The sequence below is a fragment of the Cervus elaphus genome, chromosome 11, assembly GCF_910594005.1.
Source record: "Cervus elaphus chromosome 11, mCerEla1.1, whole genome shotgun sequence".
Classification (NCBI taxonomy): Eukaryota; Metazoa; Chordata; class Mammalia; order Artiodactyla; family Cervidae; genus Cervus; species Cervus elaphus.
In genome coordinates this window covers 34,119,979-34,136,473 of record NC_057825.1, presented here as the reverse complement: position 1 = coordinate 34,136,473, position 16,495 = coordinate 34,119,979, and the positions used below count along the sequence as shown (strand labels likewise).

Genomic DNA, 16,495 nt, shown 5'->3' with positions numbered 1-16,495 from the left:
TGTCTCTGCTTTTTTTTTTTTTTTTTTTAATTTTTTTATTAGTTGGAGGCTAATTACTTCACAACATTTCAGTGGGTTTTGTCATACATTGATAAGAATCAGCCATAGATTTACACGTATTCCCCATCCCGATCCCCCCTCCCACCTCCCTCTCCACCCGATTCCTCTGGGTCTTCCCAGTGCACCAGGCCCGAGCACTTGTCTCATGCATCCCACCTGGGCTGGTGATCTGTTTCACCATAGATAGTATACATGCTGTTCTTTTGAAATATCCCACCCTCACATTCTCCCACAGAGTTCAAAAGTCTGTTCTGTATTTCTGTGTCTCTTTTTCTGTTTTGCATATAGGGTTATCGTTACCATCTTTCTAAATTCCATATATGTGTGTTAGTATGCTGTAATGTTCTTTATCTTTCTGGCTTACTTCACTCTGTATAAGGGGCTCCAGTTTCATCCATCTCATTAGGACTGGTTCAAATGAATTCTTTTTAACAGCTGAGTAATATTCCATGGTGTATATGTACCACAGCTTCCTTATCCATTCATCTGTTGATGGGCATCTAGGTTGCTTCCATGTCCTGGCTATTATAAACAGTGCTGCGATGAACATTGGGGATGCACTCCAGTATTCTTTTTTTTTTTTTTTTTTTAATTTTTTTTATTAGTTGGAGGCTAATTACTTCACAACATTTCAGTGGGTTTTGTCATACATTGATATGAATCAGCCATAGATTTACACTTATTCCCCATCCCGATCCCCCCTCCCATCTCCCTCTCCACCCGATTCCTCTGGGTCTTCCCAGTGCACCAGGCCGGAGCACTTGTCTCATGCATCCCACCTGGGCTGGTGATCTGTTTCACCATAGATAGTATACATGCTGTTCTTTTGAAACATCCCACCCTCACCTTCTCCCACAGAGTTCGAAAGTCTGTTCTGTATTTCTGTGTCTCTTTTTCTGTTTTGCATATAGGGTTATCGTTACCATCTTTCTAAATTCCATATATATGTGTTAGTATGCTGTAATGTTCTTTATCTTTCTGGCTTACTTCACTCTGTATAAGGGGCTCCAGTTTCATCCATCTCATTAGGACTGGTTCAAATGAATTCTTTTTGACGGCTGAGTAAAATTCCATGGTGTATATGTACCACAGCTTCCTTATCCATTCATCTGCTGATGGGCATCTAGGTTGCTTCCATGTCCTGGCTATTATAAACAGTGCTGCGATGAACATTGGGGTGCACGTGTCTCTTTCAGATCTGGTTTCCTCAGTGTGTATGCCCAGAAGTGGGATTGCTGGGTCATATGGCAGTTCTATTTCCAGTTTTTTAAGGAATCTCCACAGTTTTCCATAGTGGCTGTACTAGTTTGCATTCCCACCAACAGTGTAAGAGGGTTCCCTTTTCTCCACATCCTCTCCAGCATTTATTGCTTGTAGACTTTTGGATAGCAGCCATCCTGACTGGTGTGTAATGGTACCTCATTGTGGTTTTGATTTGCATTTCTCTGATAATGAGTGATGTTGAGCACCTTTTCATGTGTTTGTTAGCCATCTGTATGTCTTCTTTGGAGAAATGTCTGTTTAGTTCTCTGGCCCATTTTTTGATTGGGTCATTTATTTTTCTGGAATTGAGCTGCAGGAGTTGCTTGTATATTTTTGAGATTAATCCTTTGTCTGTTTCTTCATTTGCTATTATTTTCTCCCAATCTGACGGCTGTCTTTTCACCTTACTTATAGTTTCTTTTGTAGTGCAAAAGCTTTTAAGTTTCATTAGGTCCCATTTGTTTAGTTTTGCTTTTATTTCCAATATTCTGGGAGGTGGGTCATAGAGGATCTTGCTGTGATTTATGTCGGAGAGTGTTTTGCCTATGTTCTCCTCTAGGAGTTTTATAGTTTCTGGTCTTACATTTAGATCTTTAATCCATTTTGAGTTTATTTTTGTGTATGGTGTTAGAAAGTGTTCTAGTTTCATTCTTTTGCAAGTGGTTGACCAGTTTTCCCAGCACCACTTGTTAAAGAGGTTGTCTTTTTTCCATTGTATATCCTTGCCTCCTTTGTCAAAGATAAGGTGTCCATAGGTTCGTGGATTTATCTCTGGGCTTTCTATTCTGTTCCATTGGTCTATATTTCTGTCTTTGTGCCAGTACCAATGTCTCTGCTTTTTAATATGCTGTCTAGGTTGGTCATAGCCTTTCTTCCAAGGAGCAAGCATCTTTTAATTTCATGGCTGCAGTCACCATCTGCAGTGATTTTGGAGCCCAAGAAAATAAAGTCTCTCACTGTTCCCTTGTTTCCCAATACAGGAACCAATACTGGTGATATAATTACAACAATGCAACTTTATAAGATGAAGATGACAAGAGAGAGAACCGGTACAATGAAAACAGGCTGATACCTCATGCATCAGTGCAGGAAGTCAAAAGGCAGCAACATCTAAAACTAGTAAGCCAAGAAAGAGAGGCATGAGCGTATTGCTTAGGTATATGGAGGTCATCCCCAGGAGAACTGGACACTGAAACCATTTTTTTTTAAGGTTTTAAGTGGTTCCTTTGAGACATAGGTCTAGGATTGGAGAGAAATGGGACAGAGGACCACTGCTTTCATATATTAGAAAATGTCTGAACTACTTACATTTTTCACCATGTGAATGATTTACTTTGACCATTTCTTTCAAATTTACTTAATAATATTTTTCCCCAAAAAAGCAGCAATCCGATATGTCCTACTATCTCAGTCAGGTGAAATTCTTTTCTATTTTAATGGTTTCTAGAGAATGAACTAACAATAAAAGGTTAACAGGTCAGCACGTCACAAATTTTTCAGTTCATGTTGCAATCGGTAAATTAATATAGAGTGATTCTACAAATATTAAGATGTGGCCTTTTCTGGCCTAAAATGGCAAAACACACAATCCATGGTCTGAAAGGTACTGCTTACCCATCTGTCCCACCTTCAATATCTTTGTTCTTTATTCCTCTTTGTAAGAAAAGTCAGACTTTCATACCCTGTTCAGTTCAAGGGAAAATTTCTGATGAGAGTACTGATACTAACCAACCAAAGCGATCATCATCTCCATCATCACAGGCTACAGCTTTAGTCCTGGTGATTACGGCAGAGAAGTGCTGACGCAACCTAGGCAAGTGCTGCAGATGGTGGACTAAATCCAACAGGAGGTCTTGCATATTATTCACCAAGGTCACAAACCAGAGTTTCAAGAGCTCAAGGCAGCCCATACACACATTTGGTTTGGCCTACCTAATGCTGGCTCACACTGTAATTTTCAAGAAGTGGCCAATGTCTAAAACTGAGAGAATTCAAATAAAAATACAGATTTCCACCTTTTCTCAATAAATCAGTAAGGGTAACCACTCAAAACTGGGTTGAGTGCTCCAATTTGTCACCCCTAGCCTATGTCCCTCATTCATGTTACCAGTCTGGCCTTATAGTCATTTATATTTCTGATCTTTGCTATAAAAGATAAAACACGTGCATGTCTACTTGACCACAACTTACTGTCTGCCAACTGTCTTACTTTGACTAGAACTAGGACTGAAAGACAAATTTTCAAAAAGTGGTAAATCCATAAGATATCTGATTGATATCTTATGAGATAACATTTAAAAGCCAGAAATAAAAACACTAAAGCACAAAGTCCAATAGCTAGCACTGTAATCTACATTTTCAGTAAAACAGTCATCATTTACTTACATTTTAATGTCTCTCCAGCATATGGTATATGCAACTTAAATCGGTCACAGTTGGGTCCAGGAGTCAATGACGTGCAGCTTTTTAAAAAAGAAAGAAAAGAAAAGCATTTCTCAAAACCCCACATATTTATATTTAATAAAGTTAATTAAAAGTAACCTTACAGACCAAAGATTAAAACACTGACTTATAGACCAAAATAAAAGTGCTTAATGGTCATGGAGGCTAAGACAAAATAAGACCTGTGCTCAAAGAAATAATTCATTTATCTCACAATAAAACCTATATGCCTTCTAACATTAAATACCAACATTGCTTCAGCTACTTCTCTCAAAGAAGTGTATCTCAACTTTGAAAACAGGTACATGATCCAAAACAGGTCTATAGTCTTTGATGCCAAGAATTGTAAAAGAAGCACAGTTTTATGGTCATATTTTATATATAGACTCTTAGTTTTCACTCAGTTAGTACTAAAAAGAGCCCACTTTTGGCCTTTTTCTGGTACCAGATGGTTTTCTCTCTTTCCCTGAAAACAAGGCGCTTCCTCTAGATTTGGCACCCCATAACTTACATCTGTAGCAGAGCACAATGCTCTGCACTCAGTTTCAGATAAAATGCAAATTTAAAAGGGAGGGGGGGTGAGTTAGTCACCCAGGTCTCAACAGCTTGTTGTTTTTTTTTAAATCTATTACTTCGTAAAGTTATACAATGTTCTTTGTTCTTTACACAGATTTACTTTGTAAGCTATCTCTCATGATCTTCTGAGTCATAACTTCAACTGTGTAACAGCAATATTGGCTTCATAAATTAATAAAATATTAATATGAAGTCAGTTGAGGAAGTTGTATGTCTTCGTTTAGTCAAAAAAATAAGCAAAGCTTTTCATTGGTACAGTAAGAAGGCTAAATTTTTTCATAACTCTAAAACTGCCTATGAAACATTTCTGAAAAAGAACCTGCATAAGTGGTTTAAGGAAAGGAAGCACTGTTGGAACAAACGTACCACTTCCCTAGATGGCCACTGTGAAAGGCAACCGGCATTTGAAACTAAATTTGAGAAGTGCTGACTCTAAAAACACTAACTCAGAGCTCATATTAGATTTACTATTACTTTTTCCCAAAACTCTGTGAATGTGAAAGAGAAAAGTAGACAAATTTTAATGTATTTAGCATAAACCAGACTGAGTGACTGAGTACGCACACCAGGTCGAGTATTCCTCTTTATCCTTAGGGGCCAATAAAAACATTAGCTTATAAACTAAACAACAAAGCTGCACTAATAATTACAGAGTAACTTACTTTAATTTTTTTTTACAAGTTTTAAGATCACAGTCTCCTTTACCTTTCAACATAAAAAATTCTTTGGGGCACATTTTATTGAAGGTACTAAAATATCTCTCTTATAGTATCTTTTCTAGCCTACAACATAGTAGTTCTTTGAAAACACTCATGGAAAACACTTAAACACTAACATTATAAAATATGAAGTATAATCTAATGACAGAAATTACTCTACAAGCAACACCAAGAATTTTTTTCTCTTACATTATATTCAACCATGTTTTTAAATAATTTAACAAATAAGCATACAATCAAGTGTCTTTGGAGGCCTGAAGATCAAATCACCTACATCACTTAATGACTGAAGTTATTAATAGTACAGGAAATCCTCAAGATTAATCTGATTCTAATTTGAATAAACTCATCCTTCTACAATGTGAATTAAATTTTGAAATAATTACAGTCACTGTGGTGCCATACTCTGTATTATTCACTTTATGCTTAAACCAGGACTAGGAAAGTGTCTTTGTGCTCTGCCCTTTCACCTTCCTCCCTTTCTACTTGAATGGCTGGTTCCAGCCACCTCAGGGCAGAAAAAATACATTTCTCCATCTGATTGATTCACTCACTGATTCTTTTCACTTAGATAAGACTGACTGAACATTGTTCCACGTCTTAGGAATACAGGGTGGACAAGATAGACAAGAGCTACAGTCTCATGATACTTACATTCTGGCAAGGGAAGGAAAAATGATTAAAAAGAGAGAGAGAGAGAGACAAATGTACAAAGATAGTTTAAGATTGCTAAATGTGATGAAGAAAATAAAACAGTGAGCTGCAATAAAACGGGAGCCACACGATGCTGGAAGACTGGAAACGACCCTTGGAGGTGGTGAAATCCGAAACCTGAATAACGCAAAGGGGCCAACTATGCACAGTTCTGGTGAAGAGCATTCCAGGCAGAGGAAACAGCTGGTGCAAAGGCGTGAAGGCAGGAACAACTTGGGTATTTCTGCGGGAAGGAATCTTGCTAAGTCTGGGCAGTGCAGCTAGAGCAGAGTGACTGCAGGAGATCAGAACAGCAAAAGATCAGGACAAGAGATACACAAGGGACAGACCACGCAGAGCCACGGAAGTGGTGGCGATTAATTCAGATTTTATTCTGAGTACAAAGGAGGGTTTTAGGAAGAGTATTATTATCTGAGTCTAAGTTTTTAAAAGATTATCCAGTACACTGTATGGAAAAGGGGACTATGAAAAGGTGAACCAGAAACCAGGAAACCAAAGAAGAATCCATTACAGGCAAGAAAGATGCTGGGCCCTTGGGCTGGGGAAACAGCAGGGGCGATGGAGATAAGAGGATTTACTCAACAGGGACAACTAGGAGAGAAGCAAGCTGAGGGAGAAGGGAAGTCAAGAGCTGAAAGTCAGCTGACAGCCAATTCTTCCTGGAAACAGAGGCAGGTCTGTGGGAGGGCCAGACAATCTAAAAGAGCCACTAAAGCTGCACACACACAAAAAAGAAGATCGAAGAAAAACTCATCAAAAAAGAGCCCTGTCTGATGTTGGAAAGATCACTTACTTGAAGTGGGGATGATGGCAGGGGTAACAGTCCTCAAGCAGGACTATACATGGGTTACATCAGCTAGTCTCCAGTTAACTGCAGGGCTTCAGTCTGGCTGAGAGGTATACACAAATTTGGGGCCAAGAACCAAGCTGTTCAAGGAGCAGAGAAGAAAGGCTAAGCTGCCTCCCCCTCCTAAACAGCACTCAGCTCCTCCTCCAAGGAAACGTTAAGCAAATTACTTAAAATATCTTGTTATGCGGTCTTCCATATTTCTTAGGATAAACAGCTTGATGGGAAACAAGCCAATGTCATCTTACCTAATGGTTCGTTTAAGATTAAACTGTTTCCCCTTTTTAAATTACCTCAGTCTAAAACTGGTTTTGGTCATGTTATTTAATTTACTGTGAAATTTCAAATCATACTCAAGGAGGCCAATAGTTTTTCAATTAATAAAAAAAAAAGGTTTGGGTTAAAAAATACTGAAAAACACATATAAAAAGAAAGGTTCCACGTATGGAAAAGAAAGATCTGTGTGCAATGGCTGCAAACAGCAGCCTCCTTGGTAGTGTATGCAACCTGTTGCCTGTACAGGGAGCCCTAAGGGACCTTGGAGACAACTCTTCCTAGTGGGCATTCATGACTGGCCTGCTGTTTCTCAATCTAGACTCCAGACAGGTATGCGCGGTGCCTTTGGAAAGCCCCAGGGCACAGTGGCCAGGGTCCACATTGGCCAGGTCATAATGTCCATCTGCACCAAGCTGCAGAACAAGGAGCATGTGATTGAAGCCCTCCGCCGGGCCAAGTTCAAGTTCCCTGGCTGTCAGAAGATCCACATCTCCAAGAAGTGGGGATTTACCAAGTTCAATGCGGATGAATCTGAGAACATGGTGGCAGAAAAGCGACTCATCCCTAATCGTGGTCCCCTGGACAAATGGAGGGCCCTGCACTCATGAGCATCAGCTCTGTTCCCTCCTTAATCACGCTCACCAATAAATGCTATTTCCTGTCAAAAAAAAAGAAAAGAAAGATCTAAGTGTGCTTATGTCTATGTACAAAAACAGATTTCAAAAAGAGCATCACCAAAATGTAGTAGGATTTAGGGTGATCCTTAGAACTTTCTTCAATGACCTTCTGCATTGTTTTGATTAATAATGAACATGAACCATTCTACAATTAAATATTTTAAAGCTAAACATATTCTTTTACATTTTGACTCAGGAAACTTGGTTATGATGGCTTCATTTATCTTTTTCTTCTAAAGTGCTTCACTCCTTTTCAAAAGGAAATACGACAGGGTGATTTACTGATGAACAGTCTTCAAATGAGATGTATGAAACTCTTTATATTATGCCATCACAAAACATGACATTTCTAATATTTATTATCTCTCACAGTTTCTCACATGTCAGGGTTTAGGAATGGCTTGGAAGGGCAACTCTGGTGTAAGGTCTTCCATGAAGTTGTAGTCAAATGCAGTAACAGAGAATGCAGTATTAGTCCTTGTGTAGGGCAAGTACTCCTAAAAAGGCATTTCCTGACCCAAGTATGAAAAAGCTAGTAAGTAAGAAGCTACTAACTTCATTAAAATTATATTTGCATAATGGCAACTTGCCCTAACATAGTTAGATCTAAAATTTAAAAAGACCAATATCTTTTAATAATAAAGTAATTTTTGATGACTTAGAAATTGCTGACGATTCAAATGTAACTTCAAATTTGCCTTTCAACTATATTTTTGTTTTCTTACTTTTTATTCATTTTCGGCCACACCAAGTGGAGGCTCATGGGATCTTAGTTCTCTGACCAGGAACTGAACCCAGGCCCTCAGCAATGAAAGTATAGAGGCCTAACCACTGGACCATTGAGGGATTCCCTCTCAACTATATTTCTTGAGTGTTGACTACACATCAAGCATTGCGCTAGATGCTGGGAATACAGCAATGACAAGAACAAAAAGATATCATCTTACCATCATAACATATAAAGGGTCTGGGGATGAACCATGCTCTAAAAATGTACCTTCCACTAAATTCTAATTACCTCATTATACTGGAGATTCACTATTTTAAAGTCTAACAGGTAAGAAAACAAAGGGTGTTGAGCTCCCTTTTAGAAAGGTTGTGCATGTAGGAATTCCCAAGTGACGCTTCAGTTCAGTTCAGTTTGGTCGCTCAGTCGTATCCAACTCTTTGCAACCCCATGGACTGCAGCATGCCAGGCCTCCCTGTCCATCACCAACTCCCGAAGTTTACTCAAACTCACATTCATTGAGTCAGTGATGCCATCTAACCATGTCATCCTCTGTCATCACCTTCTCCTCCTGCCCTCAATCTTTCCCAGCATCAAGGTCTTTTCAAATGAGTCAGCTCTTCGCATGAGGTAGCCAAAGTATTGGAGCTTCAGCTTCAACATCAGTCCTTCCAATGAATATTCAGGACTGATTTCCTTTAGGATGGACTGGTTGGATCTCCTTGCAGTCCAAGGGACTCTCAAGAGTCTTTCCAACACCACAGTTCAAAAGCATCAATTCTTTGGCACTCAGCTTTCTCTATAATCCAACTCTCACATCCATACATGACTACTGGAAAAACCACAGCCTTGACTAGACGGACTTTTGTTGACAAAGCCAACATGTCTCTGCTTTTTAATATGCTATCTAGGTTAGTCATAACTTTCCCTCCAAGAAGCAAGTATCTTTTAATTTCATGGCTGCAGTCACCATCTGCAGTGATTTTGGAGCCCCCCAAAAATCAAGTCAGCCACTGTGTCCACTGTTTCCCCATCTATATGCCGTGAAGTGATGGGACCGGATGCCATGATCTTAGTTTTCTGAATGTTGAGCTTTAAGCCAACTGTTTCACTCTCCTCTTTCACTTTCATCAAGAGGCTCTTTAGTTCTTCTTCACTTTCTGCCATAAGGGTGGTGTCATCTACATATCTAAGGTTAATGATATTTTTCCTGGCAATCTTGATTCCAGCTTGTGCTTCTTCCAGCCCAACATTCCTCATGATGTACTCTGAGAAAGAGAAGGTTCCTCTCAAGTTAACATCAAATAGGCAGTTTACTCTGGTACCTTATTAAGAACTTGGAGCTAACCACTGACGTTATAAAATGCTAAGCATAATAACCTTCTCAAACTATCATCCCTACAATCTCCTATTTCCCATCTAATCACATGACTCTCAATATTATCTTTGATCTATTTTCTAATTGTGGTTTGTTTTTCCTACCAGTTCTAAGATTCTTGGTGCCAAGAACTGGTTTACCATTTTCAAAATGTCTTAGTACAACAATCCAGCACAGTGCTACAAACCCAGCACTGATGACTGAAATCATCAACTAAACTCAAAAATTATCATTTTATAGACGACAACAGATTGGAAACCACTTCCAAGGCACTCTAGTCCATCTTAGTCTCCCTGACCTAAGCATCTTTAAATCATCTCTAATCTTCAGAATCCAGCAGCACTTATGTCCAGGACACGGAGAGTCCAACAACTATGCACGGAGGTAAAGGTTTGCTGAATGAAAGGTTTGCATAAAACTTGATTCCCAGTCTAGTGCTTTTTTCCTGCAAGAACCGAGGATTTAACTAGAATTGGGAAGCCGTTCTCATCCTCACCTCTGAGAAAGTTAAAAGTGACTATTTGTGGAAGGTCCTCCCTTTGAAGAATTGTCCATGCAACTCAGAATTTAAAGTCATAACCTAAAATTACTCTATTTTCAAAATAAATAATAACAATAGCAGCTAACATTTATTGGGCGTTTACTGTGCAAAGGTCACTAAGTTCTTTAATTAAACTATTTAAGCCCACAGCAACCTTCAGCAATAGGTACTATTATTGTCTCCATTTTACAGATGAGGAAACTGAGGCAAATGGAAGCTATGTAATTTGCTAGTAAGTGACAGAGCTGGGATCCAAGCCCAGGATGTCTAGCTCCAAGGCCCATTTTCTTTTCTTTTTTGAGGCCCATTTTCTTAACCACCAAACTAAATCATCTCTCAATAATTAAAGAGAAAACCATCAGAATTAGTGAAAAATGTGAATTGTAACTCTTCTCAACAAATGTATTTGATTAAATCTGTGCTGCAGTGTTGACACTCTTGATTTATTCAGCAAAGTCTTTAAATAATAGTGAAATGTAAATTTAGATTTGAATCCTTTTCAAATCATTACTTGAGTTCCTAATTACTGAGATCATACTCAAATTAGGAGAGTTTCACTATAAAGAAGAAAAGATAGGCAATTTCACAACACTTTACACGATCTGAGTAACAGCCAAGAATTAATCTTGATTTAACAAAGTTAAATGAAGATATTCTACAAGCTTTAAGACATCAGCATTTTTAAGACAATGCAAAATATATGCTTTCCAGTTTAAAGCTAAACCTATTATTTGACATACTTTCTGGAAAAAAGTAATGACAAACCATTTCTATTCTTCAAGCCACCTAAAAAGAACAAAGCAGATGAGTCTAGGGTTCCTTCCCTGAGTAAACGTCAGTTTCCTTTACTCTATTAATTCACCATTTGGCATGTTCTCCTACATAGCTTCCTGTTTTCTTGATAATGACGTGTGTGCTTAACCAACAATATTTAACATCAGCTAAGAAGGAAGTCTTCAGCTTTGGCAACCTAAAATGCCAGGTGAGTATGAAGCAAAAACAGGCTCAAAGACCAATAACTGCATTTTAAATAACTATTAAGTCATAAATTAGAGTGAATTATTGTGAGTTGATATTCAGCACAGTTTCATTTTACAGAGTTAATTTTCTCTGAATTAACTCTAACATCAAAAATTCCACTCAGACTAAAGCACTTTCAAAATTATCATGGTTTCCAGACTGAAATTCAGCAGTAAAGAAGCTAGAAGGCTGAAGTAGGATATCTTAACAGCTATCTAAATAATCTATAAAATGGGCATTTTATCTGTGGAGGTATCTGAACTTCTGATTCACAGAATCTTTCACCTTCAGTCTTGGAAGGAAATTATGGTGCAACTAGTTGACTACATCAAAACCCACTAGAGCAAGTCTTAGGCCTTTCTACAAGAAGACTCATGGATTAAAACTGGTAAAAGAAAGCAGCAAAATCACACTGAGGTAGATGTTTCAGATGATTATCCAGGTGACTGGAACTACCCGCTTGATGACATATGATGTTCCTAATATACCAAGTACATCCTCTACATCTCTAAAGTCTAAAATCTATTTCTGAACCCTACTAGAAAGTGAGGGATTTAATTCATAGCATAGGAATTCAAAATGCCATTACCAAAATAAGTGACTCAGCCCAGAATGTTTTAAAAATTATAAAATTAAAATATTCAAAAACACATGTTTGCCAGTTCATGTGGCATCAACTGTTATTCTCAGTTTCTCCGCTGTATCTCCATTTACAAGTGAGAGGTTTCAACTCTACTTTAGAGTGGGAAATATTTTTAAATCTTAGTAGGTGTTCTATAGCAAAAACGTGGTTTACATTATAATATCGTTTCAGTAGGAATAATGGGCTCAAATACTATTTTTAACAGTTAAGTAGGCAAGGGGAAATCCTTTAACTTTTTGAGATAGACGCTTAGCTCATTACTGTTCAACCTTTCTTCTTTTCTAATATATGCATTTAATTCACTCTGTTAACAGAACAGAAAAGAAAATTAAGAGGATTATCTTAATAAGTTCCGGATAAGTGTTTGATAAAATTAAATATCCATTCATGATTTTTTTCACACTCTTTGAAAACAAGGATAAAAAAGAAACTTCCTTAATATGGTAAAGGCCATCTATAAAAAACTTACAGCAACATCATGCTAGTAACAAAATGTTAAATTTTTCCCTCTGAGACAGAGAATGAAACAAGGATATCCTTTGTTACCACTTTTACTTAATATTGAAATGGAAATCCTGGCTAGTACAAAGTTTGAAGTATGAGGAAATAAGGGTATAAACATTGGAAAGGAAGAAATAAAACTATACTCATTTGTAGGTAATATGACCTTATGTAGAAAGCATTTTAAAATCTTCACATCTATCACTGGAAATGACATTCAAGTTTAGCAAAGCTGCTAGACAAAGAACACACACAAAATCAACTGTATACTGTATATGTATATCGATATACCATCAACAGTTAAAAAACAAAAGCTTTTAGAAAGATGCTATTAAAAACATCAAACAATCAAATATATAGAAATAAATGTCACAAAAGGTGCACAAGAGCACTATATAGAAAAGCTATTACTAAGAAGAAAATAAAACCAAAAAAAGAACATAGATACCATGTTCACAAATTAAAAGAAACACAATGAAAAGACAACAGTTCTTAAGTTGATCTGGAACCTGAATGGCAGAATCTAAAATGTAAATGGAATATTAAGAACTAAGAATAGACCAGATTCTCTTGATGAAGAAAAACTTGAAAGAGTTATTTATAATAGCCAAAAGGTGGAAACAATCCAAGGGTCCATCAACTGATGAATGGATAAACAAAATGTAGTCTACACACATAATGGAATGTTATTCAGTAGCCTTAAGAAAGAAATTTTGACACATGCTACAATATGGATTAACCTTGAAAATGCAACAGTAAGTAAACAAGCCAGCCACAAAAGGTCAAATACTATATGATTCCAACTATGTGGTACACAGAGTAGTCAAATTCAAAGAGACCAAAAAGAGAATGATGGTTGCCAGGGGCTTAGAGAAGAAGGGAAAGAGTGTTTACTGAGTACAGAGTTGCAATTTTGCTAGATGAAAAAGTTACAGAGATAGATGCTGACAATGACTGCACAATAACATGAATATACTTAATGCTACTGAACGTAAACTTAAAGTGATTAAAATGGTAAAGTTTGTGTGATATTTTACCACTATAAGAAAAAAACTCGTAGGAGAACCTGCTCTATTGGCTAACAAAAATTATTATAAAACATGAAAGTACTGATATTGGTACAAAGATAGGCAAAAGGAACAGAGAAACAGAAGAGAGAGTCCAGAGAAAGACCCTCACATACCTGAACACTTGATTTCTGACAAAGGTAGCTCTACACAGAAGTGAGGGAAAAAAATTGTTTTCAATAAATGATGCTGGGTCAGCTGGACATATTGATACTTATAGTGAAAAATATGAAACCCAATGCCTACCCTCATAACATTCCACAAAAATCAAGTCCAAGTGGATTGAAGCTCTGAATGTAAAAAAAGAGAAAAAAGAAAAATATTTTTAGAAGACAACCTGGGATGGAGGGAGATAATGGAAGAATATCTTCAAGAACTTGGGGTGAACAAACAAGGACCTACTCTAAAGCACAGGGAACTTGGCTCAATGTCACCTGGCAGCCTGGATAGGAGGGGAGTTTGGGGGAGAATGGATACATGTATATGCATGGCTGAGTTCCTTTGCTGTCCATCTGAAACTATTACAACATTGTTAACCAGCTATGTTCCAATACAAAATCAAAACCTTTAAAAAAATAACTTGGGGTGAACAAAAGTTCCCCAAAAGCACTAACTATAAAGGAAAAGATGGGTAAATAGGATCACATTAATATTATTACAGATCTGTTCATCAAAAAATACCATTAAGGGAGTGAAGGTGGTGTGAGTGATAAAGAACCTGCCTGACAATGCAGGAGACATAAGAGATGTGGGTTCAATCCCTGGGTCTGGAAGAGCCCCTGGAGGAGGGCATGGCAACCCACTCCAGTATTCTTGCCTAGAGAATCCCATGGACAGAGGAGTCTGGTGGGTTACAGTCCATAAGGTCTCAAAGAATTGGACATGACTGAAGCGACTTAGCACACACATAAGGCAGTGAAAGACAACCCTCAGAGTGGGAAATGATACAACATACAAAATTGATTAAAGCTCATATGCAGAATAAATAAAGAACTCCTGTATAGTCGGTAAGAAAAAGGCAACTAAGTTAGCAGATCCAAAGGGGCACTTCATAAAAGGGGATCCAAATGGTCAATAAACATATGAAAATGTGCTTAACTCAATTAGTCACCAGGAAAATAACAACTTAAACCCACAATAAGCTACCACAACACACCCATCAGGGTAGTTAAAATTAAAATCTCAACCAAGTACTGACAAGGATGAAGACAAACGAGAACTCTTATACTCTGCTGGCAGAAGTATAAATTGGTACAGCCACTTTAAAAACCCACTGGACAGTATTTATTAAAGCTAAATATATATACAACCCTGTGATCTAGCAATTTTACTCCTAAAATGATCCCAATTGATATATGTACATATACTTCACCAAAGAATTTGTTGTTCAGTCACTAAGTTGTGTCCAACTCTTCTGTGACACCATGGACTGTAGCCCACCAGGCTCCTCTGTCCATGGGATTTCCCAGGCAAGAATACTGAAGTGGGTTGCCATTTCCTTCTCTAGGGGATCTTCCCAACTCAAGGATTGAACCTATATCTCCTATACTGGCAGGTAGATTCTTTACCATTGAGCCACCAGGTAAGCCCTCACCAAAGAATATTATGTCAATAACAGCAGCAATCTTTGAAAATAGCCCCAAACTGAACAACTAAACTAGAATTTCAAACTGAACAACCATATAAATGCCTATTAGCTACAGGATGTGCTTAGTCACTCAGTCATGTACAAGTCTTTGTGACCCCATGTACTGTAGCTCACCAGGCTCCTCTGTCCATGGGATTCTACAGGCAGGAATACTGGAGCGGGTAGCCTATACCTTCTCCAGGGGAATCTTCCCGACCCAGGAATCGAACTAGGATTTCCTGCATTGCAGGCAGATTCTTTACCAGTTGAGCTAACAGGGAAGCTCAAGAAGCTAGGAAGATAAATTAGGATGTGATCATCAAAAGAAATTTTTTTTCTCAAAGAAATATTGTATAGCAATAAAATAAATAAACCATACCTACATGCAACAAGGTGGATAAACCTCACAAACATATTGCTTAAAGAGAGAATACATACTGTGTGTTTCCATTTATTTGAAGTTCAAAATCAAAAGCTTTTAAGTTTAATTAGGTCCCATTTGTTTATTTTTGCTTTTACTTCCAATATTCTGGGAGGTGGGTCATAGAGGATCTTGCTGTGATTTAGGTCAGAGAGTGTGATTTATGTTCTCCTCTAGGAGTTTTATAGTTTCTGGTCTTACATTTAGATATTTAATCCATTTTGAGTTTATTTTTGTGTATGGTGTTAGAAAGTGTTCTAGTTTCATTCTTTTACAAGTGGTTGACCAGTTTTCCCAGCACCACTTGTTAAAGAGGTTGTCTTTTTTCCATTGTATATTCTTGCCTCCTTTGTCGAAGATAAGGTGTCTGTAGGTACGTGGATTTATCTCTGGGCTTTCTATTTTGTTCCATTGATCTATATTTCTGTCTTTGTGCCAGTACCATACTGTCTTGATGACTGTGACTTTGTAGTAGAGCCTGAAGTCAGGCAGGTTGATTCCTCCAGTTCCATTCTTCTTTCTCAAGACTGCTTTGGCTATTCGAGGTTTTTTGTATTCCCATACAAATTGTGAAATTATTTGTTCTAGTTCTGTGAAGAATACTGTTGGTAGCTTGATAGGGATTGCATTGAATCTATAGATTGCTGGCTTTTGCACAACAAAGGAAACCATAAGCAAGGTGAAAAGACAGCCTTCAGAATGGGAGAAAATAATAGCAAATGAAGAAACAGACGAAGGATTAATCTCAAACATATACAAGCAACTCCTGCAGAGCAACTATACAGAACAAATATATACAAGCAACTCCTCAATTCCAGAAAAATAAATGATCCAATCAAAAAATGGGCCAAAGACCTAAACAGACATTTCTCTAAAGAAGACATACATATGGCTAACAAACACATGAAAAGATGCTCAACATCACTCATTATCAGAGAAATGCAAATCAAAACCTCAATGAGGTACTCTTACACTGTTGGTGGGAATGCAAACTAG

At 37.7% G+C, this 16,495-nt stretch overlaps 1 protein-coding gene and 1 pseudogene across 3 annotated transcripts in view; one reads left to right on the top strand and one right to left on the bottom strand.

Annotated features, from left to right (window-relative positions):
* The window catches only part of BABAM2 (BRISC and BRCA1 A complex member 2), a 401,843-nt gene that overhangs the window by 352,923 nt on the left and 32,425 nt on the right, over window positions 1-16,495 (bottom strand). For all 3 annotated transcript variants that reach the window (XM_043917462.1, XM_043917464.1, XM_043917463.1), the window contains exon 3: window positions 3,709-3,785. In XM_043917462.1, the coding sequence (XP_043773397.1) occupies window positions 3,709-3,785 (77 nt within the window). The remainder of the gene's footprint in view (window positions 1-3,708; window positions 3,786-16,495) is intronic.
* Window positions 7,081-7,171, top strand: LOC122704153 (annotated as a pseudogene).